The 19115-nt window shown below is 41.6% G+C and overlaps 1 protein-coding gene across 1 annotated transcript in view; it reads left to right on the forward strand.

Annotated features, from left to right (window-relative positions):
- The first annotated feature begins 800 nt into the window (after positions 1 to 800).
- LOC142139513 (uncharacterized) overlaps positions 801 to 19115 on the forward strand; it is a 34988-nt gene continuing 16673 nt past the window's right edge. The window contains exons 1-5 of the mRNA XM_075197183.1: positions 801 to 1175; positions 3684 to 3800; positions 3909 to 4035; positions 6271 to 6443; positions 8692 to 8867. Coding sequence (XP_075053284.1) covers positions 3752 to 3800; positions 3909 to 4035; positions 6271 to 6443; positions 8692 to 8867 — 525 coding nt within the window. The 5' untranslated portion in view covers positions 801 to 1175; positions 3684 to 3751. The remainder of the gene's footprint in view (positions 1176 to 3683; positions 3801 to 3908; positions 4036 to 6270; positions 6444 to 8691; positions 8868 to 19115) is intronic.

Here is a 19115-nt window from a genome sequence, read left to right on the forward strand (position 1 = left end):
GACTGTACTGGTTCTCTACGTACAGTGGAGGTGGTCATTCCATGGTCTGATCCAATATTCATATCTGACAACCTCAACATTGTTTCAGAGACATGTTAGCATGGCGTATGACGTAAGCTGCGCACCACGAAAAAGGTAAAATTATCTCCTCCTCAAACTAGCATTCTGATCTGCTGCATTTCTGCTCATCTCTGTTATGTAAAGCTGAGTATTGGGGTGCAATATAAATAAACAATAATGATAATATATTATATGTACCTACAGGGCCATCTTTTCCATTGGGCACGATGGGCAGCTGCCCAGGAGCCCCACGGGCAAGGGGGCCCCATAGGCACGGCTCTTAATGAGAATAAATAATCCTGCAAAAAAAAAAAAACCTGCAAAAAAACCCTACAAGGGTCACTGAGCAAGTACATCTATCTATTTCTATCTCTATATATCTATATCTGTATCTCTATACATCTATATATCTATATCTAGGGGCCCCAGTGCACTGCTTTGCCCGGGGGCCCATAATGTTGTTAAGATGGCCCTGTGTACCTATGCTTTTGTAGTCATAATTCTTATGTTATATCCAGTAGTGATACAGTAATATTATTAGCTGGGGTGAATGAAGCCTGCAGTGGAACTAGAACACATTTTGGAAGGATGTGGTGACCATAGGTCTACAAGTAACAGTGATTCCTGAGAAAGTCCCAAGAACCATCTAATACAGGAATCCAGAGATGACTCACCCCAGTAGCTGCAGATGCTGCTAGTAGCTACTTTCGACATGAATCACTGGGCTGTGGGCACTATTGGGACTACGGTGTGTATTTTGATTTGCACGTAACATAATGAACAACAATTTAATCTTCTGCTATAGCTGGCAGGGCATGCTGCAACTTCTAGTTCTACAACAGAAGGAGAGCCACAGACTGACAACCTCTGCAATGAAGGAATATGCTTTTAAAAAAAATCTACTGTCAAGCACAGTCTTGTGCTGAGTACAGTGTGGAGTAACTGCATTCATAATAAACCCAGCGGCAGCATATCTAAGCAAAGTGTCAATCATTGCTCTTCTTCCAATCAGAGCACGGCATAGGAAACAGGCGGAGCCATTAATGAGAAACTATCCTTCATAATATAGAGTGTAGTGACAAATCCTATAGACACACATCGATCTTCTTAGACCAGTAAGTGTGTGTGCGTGTGTATGTGTATGACGTGTACAATTTTTCTATCAAAACTATAACTATTTTGATGACAGGTATTGCATTTGATAATAAGGGTACTCTTTTTCCACTAGTTGGTGTATCTTTACAATAAAATGTTTAACAATGAATATTTGTATCAGTAATAAATGAGTTATATCACAATTTTTTTCTGTGTTCTGCTGTGTCTACATATGATGCTAAATAATGTGCCCTTAGGGCAGAAAGTGGTGTGAAATTAATTGGATTTGATTCATTTTATTGTTTAATTGTTACAATGTTTCTCCTTTAATATTCTGTTTAGTCTGTTTTAGTGTAATTTGTGACACAAATAAACCATAACCTAAATATAAAACTATCTCTATCCATAAAAGGTTTATGACACAAAGGAGAGTATAAGGAAAGTAGCTAAATTACCAAACTTCTACCACAGAGCTTGTATGCAGATAGGATTCAGCGTATAATGTAAATATTGATGTCAGTGAGAATATAAATAATGTCTATTAATGATAATACTTTTACACTTGTAGCAGATAATAGAGTACAACAGTATAAATATATAAATATAGGAGATATAAATATTGTACACATTCTGGTGTAATATTCTACTGCTGATGCCATTTCTGTAACGATTTCACCAATGACTGAAAGTCCCGGTGATCATGCAGATTCATCTCTACACACATACACGATTTACCTTCAGATCTGTGCACTCATCTGTCATAACCATGTGCTGAAAAGATGGTGACTCTGTACACTCTATAGAGATCTGCCTACACTGCTGGTGGTGAGTGCGTACACACTGCCACATTTGCCCAACATCGTTCCAAAGTTGGTTGTGATTTTTAGGAAGTTTATAAAACCAAATCAAACTATACAATGTGCTTTGGTACGATAAAACATGATCGTGGGAGAGTACACATTAATGCAATATCTGACCAAATGGTCGTTTATTGTGTGATCTACAACTCAAGTACAACTGAGTACAACTCAAGCACGCACAGAGGGTGCTAGAACATCTCTGAGGAATCCACAAAGGAATGTGGAGAAACGCGTCAGTTTGGCTCCTATTAATATAACAAGGAAGACCCAAGTATATTCTGACTCATCATACGATCGTTTAAAGCATTACACCTTCTGGAAGACTTGTTTACTGGCTGTGTACAACTCGTGTGGATCGCTTTTAAAAGGGGGTAAGAAGAGTCGCTGGGGAGCTGTAAGTTGCCGATTAATACAGACTTGAAGTGTAGTTGAAGCCAGCGGTGCTAGAAACCTGATCTATTTCTATCAAGCGGAGTATGTATGTAGCCCTCTGTTATTGGTGACGATCCTAGAAGAAAGCCTATGGCCTATGAAGGGATATGACTGTACATACTTACCATCATTGTCTAGAACAATGAGACAATATTTGGAATATCAGATCTTTCCCTATATGTGCACTATAGCAGGACTGTGATTTCACCAAAAAGGACTAAAACTAGGTCTAAATATTGGTTTATTAAGTGAGCTTTAAACTATGATTATTTAATTTATGTGATGCAATGTGTTTTATTTTTGATATTTATTTATATGTTTAATAAATAATGTTTTAAATAAATTGTTGTATGGTGATATTAATACTGGGGAAAAGGTTTTTGCACTTCTGTTTACTCATTATTTAGTTTACCTTGCTAAGAATTGTTACACAACAATTATTTTAAGGGGCGACAGCCCTCTTCTCCATAGTACAATATTGGTGGTTACATTTATATACAATTTAGCATTTATATTGCTATAAGCTTGACCTTGATTTTGGTGTGATTAGTGTTTACGTCAACGTCCAGTAATATCCCTTAGGGATAAAGGGCCTGATTCGTTAATGAAAGTTAAGCAAAAAATTGGGTAAGTTTTCTTACTCAAGTGTTCTGGACAAAACCATGTTGCAATGCAAGGGGTGCAAATTAGTTTATTATATACTGCCTGTTTTTTCATGTAGCACACAAATACTTGATAGCTTATTTAAACACTAAAATTTAAAGTTGATCTAGGAAAAAAAGGCAGTATTTTCCTTATGTGCAAAAAAAAAAAACTACTATACACCCCTTGCATTGTAACATGGTTTTGTCCAGGAGAAAACGTAAGTTAAAAAAAAAGAGTACTTTCCTTAATGAATCAGGCCCAAAGTGTTTAGGTCCTAGGACTAGCTTAGCTTAGATGCTTCATACCGCTACCAACCAGTATCACCGGGAAGCAGAGGGTGGCTCAGTGGGCATCGGTGACATTGCTTAAATAAATTGTCCAAATGAAGATGTTCGATCGCTGCATAAAGGGTCTTAAGGAATTAACCCCTATGATTCAAACTGTTCTGTCCATTTAGCCAATCCACCCAGCCTCCCACTAATAAAGTCATGTGTTACAACTTGTACAAAGAAGAACATTTCATATTAAAATATAGGCACATTGTATTTCTTAATATACCGCTATATTAATCATTGACCATTATCTGTTAAGGCGCTGTTCCAGACACATTCCCAGCAATATAATAAAACGCTAAACCCAGACAATTTGGAACTTGAGTGATGAGGAGACTACCAGCTTTGCTGCAATTCTGTCATCTCCTTTCTTTGGGTATGTCTTTACACAGACCCTTCCTATGCATATCATTGTCTCTTGGTGAGTTTACTTTATTTATTAAACAAAACAGTGATTTATCTCTTTCCCTCTCCTTGTATACAGTTTCGGCTACTTTACAACCTCCGACGAACCTCAAACTCTCTTCCCAAAATTTTCAGCATATCCTGAGCTGGGAGGAGCCGAATAATGAATCTCTTATCTACTATTGCGTGGAATATTCTGAGAGCTAGTATGTACATAGAGAATAGAATTCACTTACATGCACCTACTAAAGTAAAAAGACTGCCTCTATCATTCATAAGTACAAGATATTACAGAACGGTGATTTCAAATGTTATTTTTCAGAAAATATTACCACTTTCTATGCCAGCTCCCTCTTTATATGTTGTTTTGTAGGAATGCATTATGGGAGTTTGTGAGATTTAAACTGCACCAACTCATCACTAGCCCACAGGGGGGGCAGCCATTTTGAAATAAGTCTTTCAATTCCCACAGAATCTGTCACTGGTTCCTAGTGAATTGATGTATTTTCACGGGCGTGGCTTTAGCCAAACCAAAAAATGTCAGCTTCCACTGTGTTTACTACCCTCCTGGAATGTCAGGGAGACTCCCCGAAGGGCAATGTAACCCCCACCATGTCCTTACCACTTGCCTAGTGAAGTGGGTGGGGGTGGAGCTTAATGGCATAATTCACAGCAAATAATATCTACTGGCCCCGCCCCCCACCATATTAGGCCTCAAATCGTGGCATTGAGCAGCAAGGGGCGAGGCTTAATGACGTGATTAACTAGCCCCCCCCCCCCCCCCCCCCCGGACACGGCAGCAGGATCTCCTCTCAGAGATGTCCGATACATTAATTGTAAGGAGAGCAGGTACCTTATCCTACAACACTGCATAGGGGCTGATACAGACTTGAAAGCAACTTGGGAATAATTAAGGCCCAAAAAAATTGTGCTCACAAAAATAGTGTATTTTAGCTGATATGTTGAGTCGCAAGAATTGTCCAGATCTGCAACATATGAGCCAGGTTTATGGCTGGTGTATTAACCCCCACATACGCATACGCAGAACCAGGTTCGCATTCGCTAATGGCCTTCATTTAATACAGTAGGCGTAACCTTTCTTCTCGCGTACCCATGAAGGCAACACAATTTTTTTTTTAAATCAGCCAATCAGACGCGGTTAGCTAGTTCCAGACGATCATCGTCATCATCAGTGTGTATTAATACAGCTATAAAAGGCATATCCTGCATTCAGGTCTGCATCTGCTCACAATGTTGGTCTCTCTGGCAGCAGTAGGATAGGGCGTGACCACACAAGCCAGGGGCGTGCTTAGCCCTCCATTCCCAGCACCGCCATTGCCGTGCACACCAGTGCCATGCAGAGCAGTAGTGGACAGTAGTCACTATGCCCTCATAATTCACATACACTAACACCATTAAGGCAGACTCTCTATTGAATCTCCAAGCAACGCTACATACTGCCAGTTAGAATAACCCCTCTCCAGGCTCTCCTCCAGTGTGACACCTGGACACACTGAAGAGCGCACAGCAAATCTTAGCTAATTACATGCAGGTAGTCACTAATCTCACATAAGGATAACTGCACACTATATTTCGCCAACTAAATTTTATGTGTACTATAATCATCATCATCATCAGCAATTTATATAGCGCCACTAATTCCACAGCGCTGTACAGAGAACTCACTCGCATCAGTCCCTGCCGAATTGGAGCTTACAGTCTAAATTCCCTAACACACATACACAGAGAGACAGAGACTAGGGCCAATTTGTTAGCAGCCAATTAACCTACCAGTATGTTTTTGGAATGTGGGAGGAAACCGGAGCACCCGGAGGAAACCCACGTAAACACGGGGAGAACATACAAACTCCACACAGATAAGGCCATGGTCAGGAATTGAACTCATGACCCCAGCGCTGTGAGGCAGAAGTGCTAACCACTGAGCCACCAACTAATGTATTATAGTGCTTTATATTTAACATGTTGCCTCAACTGAGGTATTTAATCAAGCAAACATTGCAGCTCTCTATAGTATGAGAGGACTGTGCCATGGAGCACATACATTATTTTGGCCCAATTGTGCAGATATTTCTGGGGAAGATTACCTTATATGTGCTGGTTATTGTGCCAAAGGATAAATGATGGAGGAAATGTGAGTTACAGGGACAGGAGTAGAGACAAACATATTTTTTGGTACCAACGAATCCCTTTGTGCCATTGTCTCCAAAATTGTAAATATTTATCTAATTTATCTCTATTATTGTCCTCAGTCCTGCAACGTAATATATGTCATTACCTCTCTTCCTGCACCTTGGAATTCCTTTCTTTACATTATATTATGAGGCTCCATTTAAGATGCATATTCCCTATAGGGTTATAGTATGATAATTAATCTGATTTTCATATTTCCTGCTTCCAACCTCTATCTCTTTTTGTAACAGCTCTCCATTTACACCAGCCATGGATTGCTCCAATATTACAACTCGCCACTGTGACCTAACAAAATATTTAACAGACATTATGGGAAGTTACAGAACAAGAGTCCACAGCTTTACTCACAATGATGTATCAAACAAATCATACTCACTTGATGATCTGACTCCATATGCAAATAGTAAGTGCATCTGCGAATATAACAGTCTTTGTAATTAAGACCAGATATTGATATCAATGCTTTGTATACTAGTCACCGAAATGGGTCTCTTCTGTGTATAACTAATCACTAGAAGGGTGTCTATTGTGTATACTAGTCACCAGAATGGGTATCTGCTGGATATACTAGCCACCAGAGGGGGGCTGTTTCGTATACTAGCCACCAGAGGGGAATATGTTGCATATACTAGCCACTAGAATGGATCTCTGATGTGTAAACCAGACACGAGAATGGTCTCTGCTGTGTACGAGGTATGTCTATTAAATAACGAGACTGTGATTCCACCTAGTAAACAAAGCAGTCAGAACCAGTTATAACTGCATACGTAGTAACCTTGAACCTGTCTGAACCTGCATGACAAGCTGCAACACTCTATGACGTTCAGTTGATTGTGAGTCGCCATTTAGTTTGGTTGTGTTTTCTGTAGAGTGCCGGAAAAATGCTCAGTTTAAAAGTTGAACAACGTGTCAATTTAAAATTTTTAGTAAAGTTGCACAAAACACCAACAGAATGTTTTCAAATGCTTACTACGGCCTATGGGACTGACTGCCTGCCTCCTGCGCGTGTTTTTGAGTGGCACAAAAGATGTAGCGAGGACGTGAGAATGTCGAAGATGATGAACGCCTGGACGACCTTGCACTTCAAGAACCGAAGAAAATGTAGAAAAAAGCAGTCAGATTGTTCGAAAAGACCACCGGCTCTGTGTTCGAATGATAGCTGAATCTGTGAACATTGACAAAGACACCGTATGGAAAATTTTGCGTGAGGATCTTAACATGACGAAAGTTTGTGCAAAGATGGTCCCAAGGTTTCTCACACCAGAGCAAAAAGGACGTCGTAAGGAATGTTGTGTTGACATTCTGCAGCAACTTGACACAGATCCAAACCTGTTTCATAAAGTAATCACTTGTGATGAGACCTGGATCTTCCAGTACGATCCTGAAACTAAAAGACAGTCAATGCACTGGAAAACACCGTCATCACCATGTTTTTTTCGATATCAAGGGTGTAAATTTGTAATACCAATAAATAAAGGTGAGTTATTTAATCAGTCTCGTTATTTAATAGACATACCTTGTATACTAGCCACCAGAAGGGGATCTGTTGTGTATACTGTTCATCAGAATGGGGCTCTGCTGTGTATACCAGCCACCAAAAAGTGGGCTGTTGTGTATACTAGCCACCATAATGGGTATCAGCTTTGTCTTCTAATCACCAGTATGGTATTTTTCAAAAGAACATTGACATATTGGTATGGTATTAAAGCAAGGTGTCTTTTTAGGACAAGGTACCTATGAAGTGGCTTTTTATGTTCTCCACTTTAAATGCTGCATTTCCGGCAACTTTAATGGCAGACCAGTGCACTGGTGGCAAGATCCCCTTTTGTTCCATTATTCAATTTTAATAACTTTTATATAATATGTGCTAAATTAAATGTAGCCACTCAAAGCTCTCCAACTGCTGTGGAACTACAAGTTCAAGCATAACTTTCCTACCGAATATTTGGCAGCGCATCCTGGTAATTGTATTTCTACAACAGCCGGAGACATACAGGTTGCCTATCTATCGTATTTCACCATGTGTAAGAAGCACCTCTTTACCCAAAATTTTGGGTCTAAATTCTGGGCGCGTCTTATACAGTGGTAGTAGCGCTTACCCTGTCAGATCCTTTCTCTGTCCAGTAAAGTCTTCTTTCTTCTGTCCACTCTGATCCTGATGCTGGAAAGTCGCTTACCGTCCTCTTCGTGATAACCAGATGTGGTGCATGAACCGCAGTTGGAACGCACACCTCCGGCTTCTGCATTTGGCGTTTTGTCCAATCAGGACTCTGTCAAAGTCCTGATTGGACATCCGGTCATCGCGAAGAGGACGGTAAGCGACTTTCCAGCATCAGGATCAGAACGGACAGAAGAAAGAAGACTTTACCAGACAGAGGAAGCATCTGACAGGATAAGGCAGAATTAGCAATAGGGTTAGAACTCCGTCTCTCCTCTCTGTACCCGCTGCACAATTACTCTGTGAAAAAATTGAGGATAATGTTTTTTGCAGTCACCAATTAATCTGCAAAAGACTATAAACATTATTCTCATTTTTTTCACATGATTTATACAGGTGCGTCTTATAAATGGGAGCATCTTATACATGGGGAAATACGATATGTGCTTATTTTCTCCAAAATATAACTCTTATTGATTTGTTTCTTTTCTAGCCAGCCTTGGCCCTCCCATAGTGCACGTTGCTGCATGTAACAATTGCATCCGGCTCTCTATCCAACCTCCAGTCTCTTACTTATGGAGTGAAGAAGAGCAGCGTAATGTTACCATGTTGAGTGAATACGTCTATCCAGTTCTGGATTACACAGTTCTGCTGTGGCCCTCTGCAGGGGTAAGCAGTATTTAGTTTGCGGTTTTTATGGGATTGACTCCAAAGTTTTGCCTACTATCAGTTGTGTACCAGCAGTTCCAATGTTTTCTTCTTTAAATGAAATGCTCCTAGCTGGAGTACAATGTATGTGTTGAAGTCATGAGCATAAGACCACACTGCAGTTGTCTTTACACATATGTTACATTCCTACATTTCAATGACTTTACTACACAGGATTGTTGTATGAAAGCAGTCAGTACAGTACAAGAAGCTGCCAATAGAAAGTAATGGGCCCCTTCCAGTCACAAAAATATCTAAAAATGAACTTTGTGAGGAACAGCAAAAAATAGACCACAATCTGGAGCCATTTCTTTAAACAGATCTCTCTTTATAGGGGCCCACAAATATCCACAGCTCCAAGAGAGTACATGGAAGGTGATGTGCAAGGGAACAAAGACAGACAAGGTGGACAAAAATGATGGGAATCATAGGGTAGGAAGGGCCCTGCTAATTAGAGTCTAGTGGGAGGGGGCAATGTCGCAACAAGAGGAGCAATGAAGTAGTGGAATGGGGATTGGGACAGTGGCACATAAAACCCAGGGGGTCATTTCATGCCAAATCATCACAAAAAAAGTAACTTTTCAACCCGACCATCTCAGATTTTTGTGAAATTTGGTAGGATGGTAGACGAGATAAAGTAACTTTCATATGTAAAATTTTAGCCCTCAGTGATACACATTGTGCATGAAACAGGGTTGCAAACATGCCAAAAAATGTAAAATTTAAGCTTGCAAGGTCAACTAAAACTAATCATAACTTTGCTTATAATTGTGGTAGATCTGTCATGTCGGTCTTGTTTTGAAGCTAACGGACCTTTAGTTTTCATTAAAAAAATTGTTTTATATTTAAATATTGACTTCTACATTTCAAGGTCACATGATTTGACCTTTGACCTTGAATATCTAAAAAAGTGTAGGTTCAATTTGTTTGTACACAGTATGTTATGCAGTTAAATACAGCATCTCTTTAGTATAAGTTTCATTTTGGGAAGCCTTTGGGAGCAGGAGTAAAATAACTCTGAAAATTATACATATCACAATCACTGAAATACCTTAACATGTGATTACAAGATTTCTGTACCATAGAATAATGTATAATGCTGTGTACAATTCTAAAAACAATTCACAGGACTTACATTCCTCAGTCCAGTGGACAGATGTATCAAGCTGAGAGTTTTCCGGCGGGTTTGAAAAAGGGGATGTGTTGCCTATAGCAACCAATCAGATTCTAGCTATCATTTTGTAGAATGTACTAAATAAATGATAGCTAGAATCAGATGTCAATTCATGATTGAAGGGGAAATAGGGCTATGCCCAAAATGTAAAACACAAATGGCAGATTTAATACATCATTTTTGGAATTGTAGAAAAATAAAAAAATTTGGAACAAGGGGCCTGATTCATTAAGGATCTTAAATTAAGAGGATTCTTATTTCAGTCTCCTGGACAAAACCATGTTACAATGCAAGGGGTGCAAATGAGTTTTCTGTTTTGCACATAAGTTAAATACTGACTGTTTTTTCATGTAACACACACATATCAACTTTAAATTTCAGTGTACAAATAAGCTATCAAGTATTTGTGTGCTACATGAAAAAACAGTCAGTATTTAACTTATGTGCAAAACAGAAAACTCATTTGCACCCCTTGCATTGTAACATGGTTTTGTCCAGGAGACTGAAATAAGAATCCTCTTCATTTAAGATCCTTAATGAATCAGGCCCAAGGTTAATAATTTCATCATTCATAGTTTCAAAATACATGTAACTATAACTAAAGACCCACTCCTCCTCAATAATTTTAATGCTTGGAAAGATTAGGGATGAGCGCACTCGGATTTCTGAAATCCGAGCCCACCCGAACGTTGCGGATCCGAGTCGGATCCGAGACAGATCCGGGTATTGGCGCCAAATTGAAAAGTGAAACTGAGGCTCTGACTCATAATCCCGTTGTCGGATCTCGCGATACTCGGATCCTATAAATTCCCCGCTAGTCGCCGCCATCTTCACTCGGGCATTGATCAGGGTAGAGGGAGGGTGTGTTAGGTGGTCCTCTGTGCTGTTTAGTTCTGTGCTGTTTAGTTCTGTGCTGTTTAGTTCTGTGCTGTTTAGTTCTGTGCTGTTTAGTTCTGTGCTGTTTAGTGCTGTGCTGTGCTGTGCTGTTTAGTGCTGTGCTGTTTAGTGCTGTGCTGTGCTGTGCTGTGCTGTGCTGTGTTCTGCAGTATCAGTCCAGTGGTGCTGTGTGCTGTGCTCTGTCCTTCTGAGGTCAGTGGTGCTGCTGGGTCCTGTGCTGTGTCCTGTTCAGTCCAGTGGTGCTGTGTCCTGTGCTCTGTGCTTCTAAGGGCATAGTTATTTCCCCAATATTCCCCTGTGTTTAAAAAAATAAAAAAAAGTTTTTTTAAAAAATACCAAAAACTACTTTAATATTTTTTAATTACCACAAAATTTTCACAACCAATCCTGCAGTATAAGCCCATTGGTACTGCAATATTACCAAGTTCACACATTCAGCAGTAAAAGTCCAGTGGTACTGCAATATTACAAAGTTTACACATTCTGCAGTATCAGTCCAGTGGTGCTGTGTCCTGTGCTCTGTCCTGCTGAGTTCCGTAGTGCTGCTGGGTCCTGTGCCGTGTCCTGTTCAGTCCAGTGGTGCTGTGTCCTGTGCTCTGTGCTTCTAAGGGCATAGTTATTTCCCCATTATTCCCAAGTTTTTAAAAAATAAAAAAAAAGTAAAAAATAATAAAAAATTAAAAAAAAAAAAAATATATAATAATTATAACCAAATTTGCAAAACCAATCCAGCATTATAAGTCCATTGGTACTGCAATATTACCAAGTTCACACATTCTGCAGTATCAGTCCAGTGGTGCTGTGTCCTGTGCTCTGTCCTGCTGAGTTCCGTAGTGCTGCTGGGTCCTGTGCCGTGTCCTGTTCAGTCCAGTGGTGCTGTGTCCTGTGCTCTGTGCTTCTAAGGGCATAGTTATTTCCCCACTATTCCCAAGTTTTTTAAAAATAAAAAAAAAGTAAAAAAAAATAAAAAATTAAAAAAAAAAAAATATATAATAATTATAACCAAATTTGCAAAACCAATCCAGCAGTATAAGTCCATTGGTACTGCAATATTACCAAGTTCACACATTCTGCAGTATCTTGTGCTACATATAATGGAGACCAAAAATTTGGAGGATAAAGTAGGGAAAGATCAAGACCCACTTCCTCCTAATGCTGAAGCTGCTGCCACTAGTCATGACATAGACGATGAAATGCCATCAACGTCGTCTTCCAAGCCCGATGCCCAATCTCGTAGTACCGGGCATGTAAAATCCAAAAAGCCCAAGTTAAGAAAAAGTAGCAAAAAGAGAAACTTAAAATCATCTGAGGAGAAACGTAAAGTTGCCAATATGCCATTTACGACACGGAGTGGCAAGGAACGGCTTAGGCCCTGGCCCGTGTTCATGACTAGTGGTTCAGCTTCACCCACGGATCTTAGCCCTCCTCCTCCTCCCCCCCCCCTACAAAAAATTGAAGAGAGTTATGCTGTCAGCAACAAAACAGCAAACAACTCTGCCTTCTAAAGAGAAATTATCACAAATCCCCAAGGCGAGTCCAAGGGTGTTGGTGGTTGTCAAGCCTGACCTTCCCATCACTGTACGGGAAGAGGTGGCTCGGGAGGAGGCTATTGATGATGTAGCTGGCGCTGTGGAGGAACTTGATGATGAGGATGGTGATGTGGTTATTGTAAATGAGGCACCAGGGGGGGAAACAGCTGATGTCCATGGGATGAAAAAGCCCATCGTCATGCCTGGTCAGAAGACCAAAAAATGCACCTCTTCGGTCTGGAGTTATTTTTATCCAAATCCAGACAACCAATGTATGGCAATATGTAGCTTATGTAAAGCTCAAATAAGCAGGGGTAAGGATCTTGCCCACCTAGGAACATCCTCCCTTATACGTCACCTGAATAACCTTCATAGTTCAGTGGTTAGTTCAGGAACTGGGGCTAGGACCCTCATCGGTACAGGGACACCTAAATCCCGTGGTCCAGTTGGATACACACCAGCAACACCCTCCTCGTCAACTTCCTCCACAATCTCCATCAGATTCAGTCCTGCAGCCCAAGTCAGCAGCCAGACTGAGTCCTCCTCAATACGGGATTCATCCGAGGAATCCTGCAGCGGTACGCCTACTACTGCCACTGCTGCTGTTGCTGCTGTTAGTCGGTCATCTTCCCAGAGGGGAAGTCGTAAGACCGCTAAGTCTTTCACCAAACAATTGACCGTCCAACAGTCGTTTGCCATGACCACCAAATACGATAGTAGTCACCCTATTGCAAAGCGTATAACTGCGGCTGTAACTGCAATGTTGGTGTTAGACGTGCGCCCGGTGTCCGCCATCAGTGGAGTGGGATTTAGAGGGTTGATGGAGGTATTGTGTCCCCGGTACCAAATCCCCTCGAGATTCCACTTCACTAGGCAGGCGATACCAAAAATGTACAGAGAAGTACGATCAAGTGTCCTCAGTGCTCTTAAAAATGCGGTTGTACCCACTGTCCACTTAACCACGGACATGTGGACAAGTGGTTCTGGGCAAACGAAGGACTATATGACTGTGACAGCCCACTGGGTAGATGCATCCCCTTCCGCAGCAACAGCAACAGCTGCATCAGTAGCAGCATCTACAAAATGGCTGCTCATGCAAAGGCAGGCAACATTGTGCATTACAGGCTTTAATAAGAGGCACAACGCTGACAACATATTAGAGAAAATGAGGGAAATTATCTCCCAGTGGCTTACCCCACTTAGACTCTCATGGGGATTTGTGGTGTCAGACAATGCCAGTAACATTGTGCGGGCATTAAATATGGGCAATTTCCAGCACGTCCCATGTTTTGCCCACACCATTAATTTGGTGGTGCAGCATTACCTCAAGAGTGACAGGGGTGTGCAGGAGATGCTTGCGGTGGCCCGCAAAATTGCTGGACACTTTCGGCATTCAGCCAGTGCCTACCGCAGACTAGAGGCACATCAAAAAAGCTTGAACCTGCCCTGCCATCACCTCAAACAAGAGGTTGTGACGCGCTGGAACTCCACCCTCTATATGCTGCAGAGGATGGAGGAGCAGCAAAAGGCCATTCAGGCCTACACAGCCACCTACGACATAGGCAAAGGAGTGGGGATGCGCCTCAGTCAAGCGCAGTGGAGACTGATTTCCGTGTTGTGCAAGGTTCTGCAGCCATTTGAACTTGCCACACGAGAAGTCAGTTCCGACACTGCCAGCTTGAGTCAGGTCATTCCCCTGATCAGGCTGTTGCAGAAGCAGCTGGAGAAAGTGAGGGAGGAGCTGGTAAGCCATTGCGATTACAGCAAGCATGTAGCTCTTGTGGATGTAGCCCTTCATACGCTTTGCCAGGATCCGAGGGTGGTCACTCTTTTAAAGTCAGAGGAATACATTCTGGCCACCGTGCTCGATCCTCGGTTTAAAGCGTATGTTGTGTCTCTGTTTCCGGCGGACACAAATCTACAGCGGTGCAAAGACCTGCTGGTCAGGAGATTGTCCTCTGAAGAGGACCGTGACATGCCAACAGCTCCACCCTCATTTTCTTCCACATCTATGGCTGCGAGGAAAAAGCTCAGTTTTCCCAAAAGAAGCACTGGCGGGGATGCTGATAACATCTGGTCCGGACTGAAGGACCTGCCAACCATTGCAGACATGTCTACTCTCGCTGCATTGGATGCTGTGACAATAGAAAAAATTGTGGATGATTACTTTGCTGACACCATCCAAGTAGACATGTCAGACAGTCCATATTGTTACTGGCAGGAAAAAAAGGCAGTTTGGAAGCCCCTGTACAAACTGGCTCTATTTTACCTGAGTTGTCCCCCCTCCAGTGTGTACTCGGAAAGAGTTTTTAGTGCAGCGGGGAACCTGGTCAGTGAGCGGCGAAGGAGGTTGCTTCCTCACAACGTTGAAAAAATGATGTTTATAAAAATGAATAATCAATTCCTCAATGAAGTACAGCACTGCCCTCCAGATACTACAGAGGGACCTGTGGTTGTGGAGTCCAGCGGGGACGAATTGATAATGTGTGATGAGGAGGAAGTACACACTGTAGGGGGAGAGGAATCAGAGGTTGAGGATGAGGACGACATCTTGCCTCAGTAGAGCCTGTTTAGTCTGTACAGGGAGAGATGAATAGCTTTTTTGGTGTGGGGGCCCAAACAAACCAATCATTTCAGTCAAAGTTGTTTGGTAGGCCCTGTCGCTGAAATGATTGGTTTGTTAAAGTGTGCATGTCCTATTTCAACAACAGACCTCTCAACTGCAGCTCATCCCTCCTCTGCGGGCTCTGACACATCACTCTGTGTACTCTCAGCCTCAGGATCTGACACTACAGCTACCATGCCTCTTGTAGCAGCCCTCACTCCAGGGCCTCTTCCATGTGCAGTGTCCCCCTCTCTCTTGGGTTCACTATAGTGGCATGGAGTTCTCCCCCTCATCCAGGGCACACATTCCTTGCCCTGGCTCAGTCACCACGCTCAGACTTCCAGGCAATGCTGGGGGAGCCTGGGAGCTTCCACCCCAGGTCCCCAGCTACAACTCTCCTCTCCTGTGTCTTCTCTCTCTTTCTGACACTTTAAAGATCGTGCCTTTAAATGAAAAAGTCAGTCTTCATTGCACGACTATGTGCAAGTGCAACAGGGACATTTTTTTGGGTTTACAAAGTCAAACAATAACACTACGACCCTGTCTGTCTGGGGTCTGTCAATGACGAATTGTCTGGAGCATGTTTGGAGGAGGTATTGTGGCCCCGGTATCAAATTGGGTACCGGGGCCACCCCACTATGCAGTCCAGATACTTGTTTGGTGGAATTCCGACACGTGGAGGGTTTTTAAATTATATTGTGGCCTCGGTACCAAATTGTGTACCGGGGCCACCACACTACGCAGTCAAGATACTTGTTTGGTGGAATTCAGACCAGTTGAGGGTTTTATTATTATATTGTGTGGACCACTCTATCTATACCACACTACAACTCTATACCACTCTATTTCCTACTTTAATTCTATTTAATTCTATTTCCTACTTTAATTCTATTACTAATTAATTACCATAAAGAGGAACAAAAAAAACCAATTTTACCAAAAGTATAATATGACTTAGACTTACAAACACTACACTTTAAAGATCGTGCCTTTAAATGAAAAAGTCAGTCTTCATTGCACGACTATGTGCAACAGGGACATTTTTTTGGGTTTACAAAGTCAAACAATAACACTACGACCCTGTCTGTCTGGGGTCTGTCAATGACGAATTGTCTGGAGCATGTTTGGAGGAGGTATTGTGGCCCCGGTATCAAATTGGGTACCGGGGCCACCCCACTATGCAGTCCAGATACTTGTTTGGTGGAATTCCGACACGTGGAGGGTTTTTAAATTATATTGTGGCCTCGGTACCAAATTGTGTACCGGGGCCACCACACTACGCAGTCAAGATAGATAGATGCGTATTGCGTATCATAGATAAAGTACATTCAGTGGTGTGGGGCAAATTGAAAAATATTCCAAATGCACTGACATTATCAAAAACAAGAGGTTGTCACACGCTAAAACTCCAACATGTATATGATGGAGAGGATGGAGGAGCAGCCGTATGTGTAGTGTAATGCAGATCTGTTGAAGGTTTTTTATATATTTTATTGTGGTGCCCAGTGCCCACTCCTCTACGCAGTCCAGATACATTTATTGGTGCGAATCATAAAAGTTCAGGGTTTTTAATATATATTGTGGTGACCCACTCCTCTACGCAGTCCAGGTACATTTATTGGTGCGAATCATAAAAGTTCAGGGTTTTTAATAGATATTATGGTGACCCACTCCTCTACGCAGTCCAGGTACATTTATTGGTGCGAATCATAAAAGTTCAGGGTTTTTAATATATATTGTGGTGACCCACTCCTCTACGCAGTCCAGGTACATTTATTGGTGCGATTCATAAAAGTTCAGGGTTTTTAATATATATTGTGGTGACCCACTCCTCTACGCAGTCCAGGTACATTTATTGGTGCGAATCATAAAAGTTCAGGGTTTTTAATATATATTGTGGTGACCCACTCCTCTACGCAGTCCAGGTACATTTATTGGTGCGATTCATAAAAGTTCAGGGTTTTTAATAGATATTGTGGTGACCCACTCCTCTACGCAGTCCAGGTACATTTATTGGTGCGAATCATAAAAGTTCAGGGTTTTTAATATATATTGTGGTGACCCACTCCTCTACGCAGTCCAGGTACATTTATTGGTGCGAATCATAAAAGTTCAGGGTTTTTAATAGATATTGTGGTGACCCACTCCTCTACGCAGTCCAGGTACATTTATTGGTGCGAATCATAAAAGTTCAGGGTTTTTAATATATATTGTGGTGACCCACTCCTCTACGCAGTCCAGGTACATTTATTGGTGCGATTCATAAAAGTTCAGGGTTTTTAATATATATTGTGGTGACCCACTCCTCTACGCAGTCCAGGTACATTTATTGGTGCGAATCATAAAAGTTCAGGGTTTTTAATATATATTGTGGTGACCCACTCCTCTACGCAGTCCAGGTACATTTATTGGTGCGAATCATAAAAGTTCAGGGTTTTTAATATATATTGTGGTGACCCACTCCTCTACGCAGTCCAGGTACATTTATTGGTGCGAATCATAAAAGTTCAGGGTTTTTAATAGATATTGTGGTGACCCACTCCTCTACGCAGTCCAGGTACATTTATTGGTGCGAATCATAAAAGTTCAGGGTTTTTAATATATATTGTGGTGACCCACTCCTCTACGCAGTCCAGGTACATTTATTGGTGCGATTCATAAAAGTTCAGGGTTTTTAATATATATTGTGGTGACCCACTCCTCTACGCAGTCCAGGTACATTTATTGGTGCGAATCATAAAAGTTCAGGGTTTTTAATAGATATTGTGGTGACCCACTCCTCTACGCAGTCCAGGTACAATTATTGGTGCGAATCATAAAAGTTCAGGGTTTTTAAGATATTGTGGTGACCCACTCCTCTACGCAGTCCAGGTACAATTATTGGTGCGAATCATAAAAGTTCAGGGTTTTTAAGATATTGTGGTGACCCACTCCTCTACGCAGTCCAGGTACAATTATTGGTGCGAATCATAAAAGTTCAGGGTTTTTAAGATATTGTGGTGACCCACTCCTCTACGCAGTCCAGGTACAATTATTGGTGCGAATCATAAAAGTTCAGGGTTTTTAAGATATTGTGGTGACCCACTCCTCTACGCAGTCCAGGTACAATTATTGGTGCGAATCATAAAAGTTCAGGGTTTTTAATATATATTGTGGTGACCCACTCCTCTACGCAGTCCAGAAAGATACCTTGTTGCAACGTTTTGGACTAATAACTATATTGTGAGGTGTTCACAATACACTGTAAATTAGTGGAAATGCTTGTTATTGAATGTTATTGAGGTTAATAATAGCCTAGGAGTGAAAATAAGCCCAAAAACTTGATTTTTAAACTTTTTATGTTTTTTTCAAAAAAAATCCGAATCCAATACCTTAAATCCGAACCGAGACCTTTCGTCAAGTGTTTTGCGAGACAAATCCGAACCTCAAAAATAACGAAAATCCGGATCCAAAACACAAAACACGAGACCTCAAAAGTCGCCGGTGCACATCCCTAGGAAAGATGCTCTACCCTTCACTGAAAGTTTTCCTGCCCTAACAGTAATAGTCACTGTGGCTAAACAACTGATTCTAAAGCTAGGTACACACTACAGAAATTTCGACCAACTTTTTATGCAGAGCGATTTTACATGCGATCGGTCCGATCGCTCGGTCCATGGACTGCATACACACTAGCCTTGTTTAGGACGATAAAGGGAAGAGCGGACGTCCCTTTAGCGACTTTTTACATCCATGTTGTCGTGAGCAATGACTGTAATTTCGTACTCACTGTTGTGGATCGGTTGGAAGTTTATACACACTGCACAGCGGAAACGAGATTGGAATGAAAATATTAAACAGTACGACCAACCAAATGAGGCGACAATCGTCCATTTGGGCAGACTTTCGACCATTGTGTCAATGCACACACTGACCCCGACTTTTGAACGAGCGGTCATATGTCGGCTGATTGAGCCGATTATTGGATGAAAACAGTGTAGTGTGTACCCAGCAGTAATGGACAT

This window comes from Mixophyes fleayi, chromosome 2 (assembly GCF_038048845.1).
Source record: "Mixophyes fleayi isolate aMixFle1 chromosome 2, aMixFle1.hap1, whole genome shotgun sequence".
Taxonomy (NCBI): domain Eukaryota; kingdom Metazoa; phylum Chordata; class Amphibia; order Anura; family Limnodynastidae; genus Mixophyes; species Mixophyes fleayi.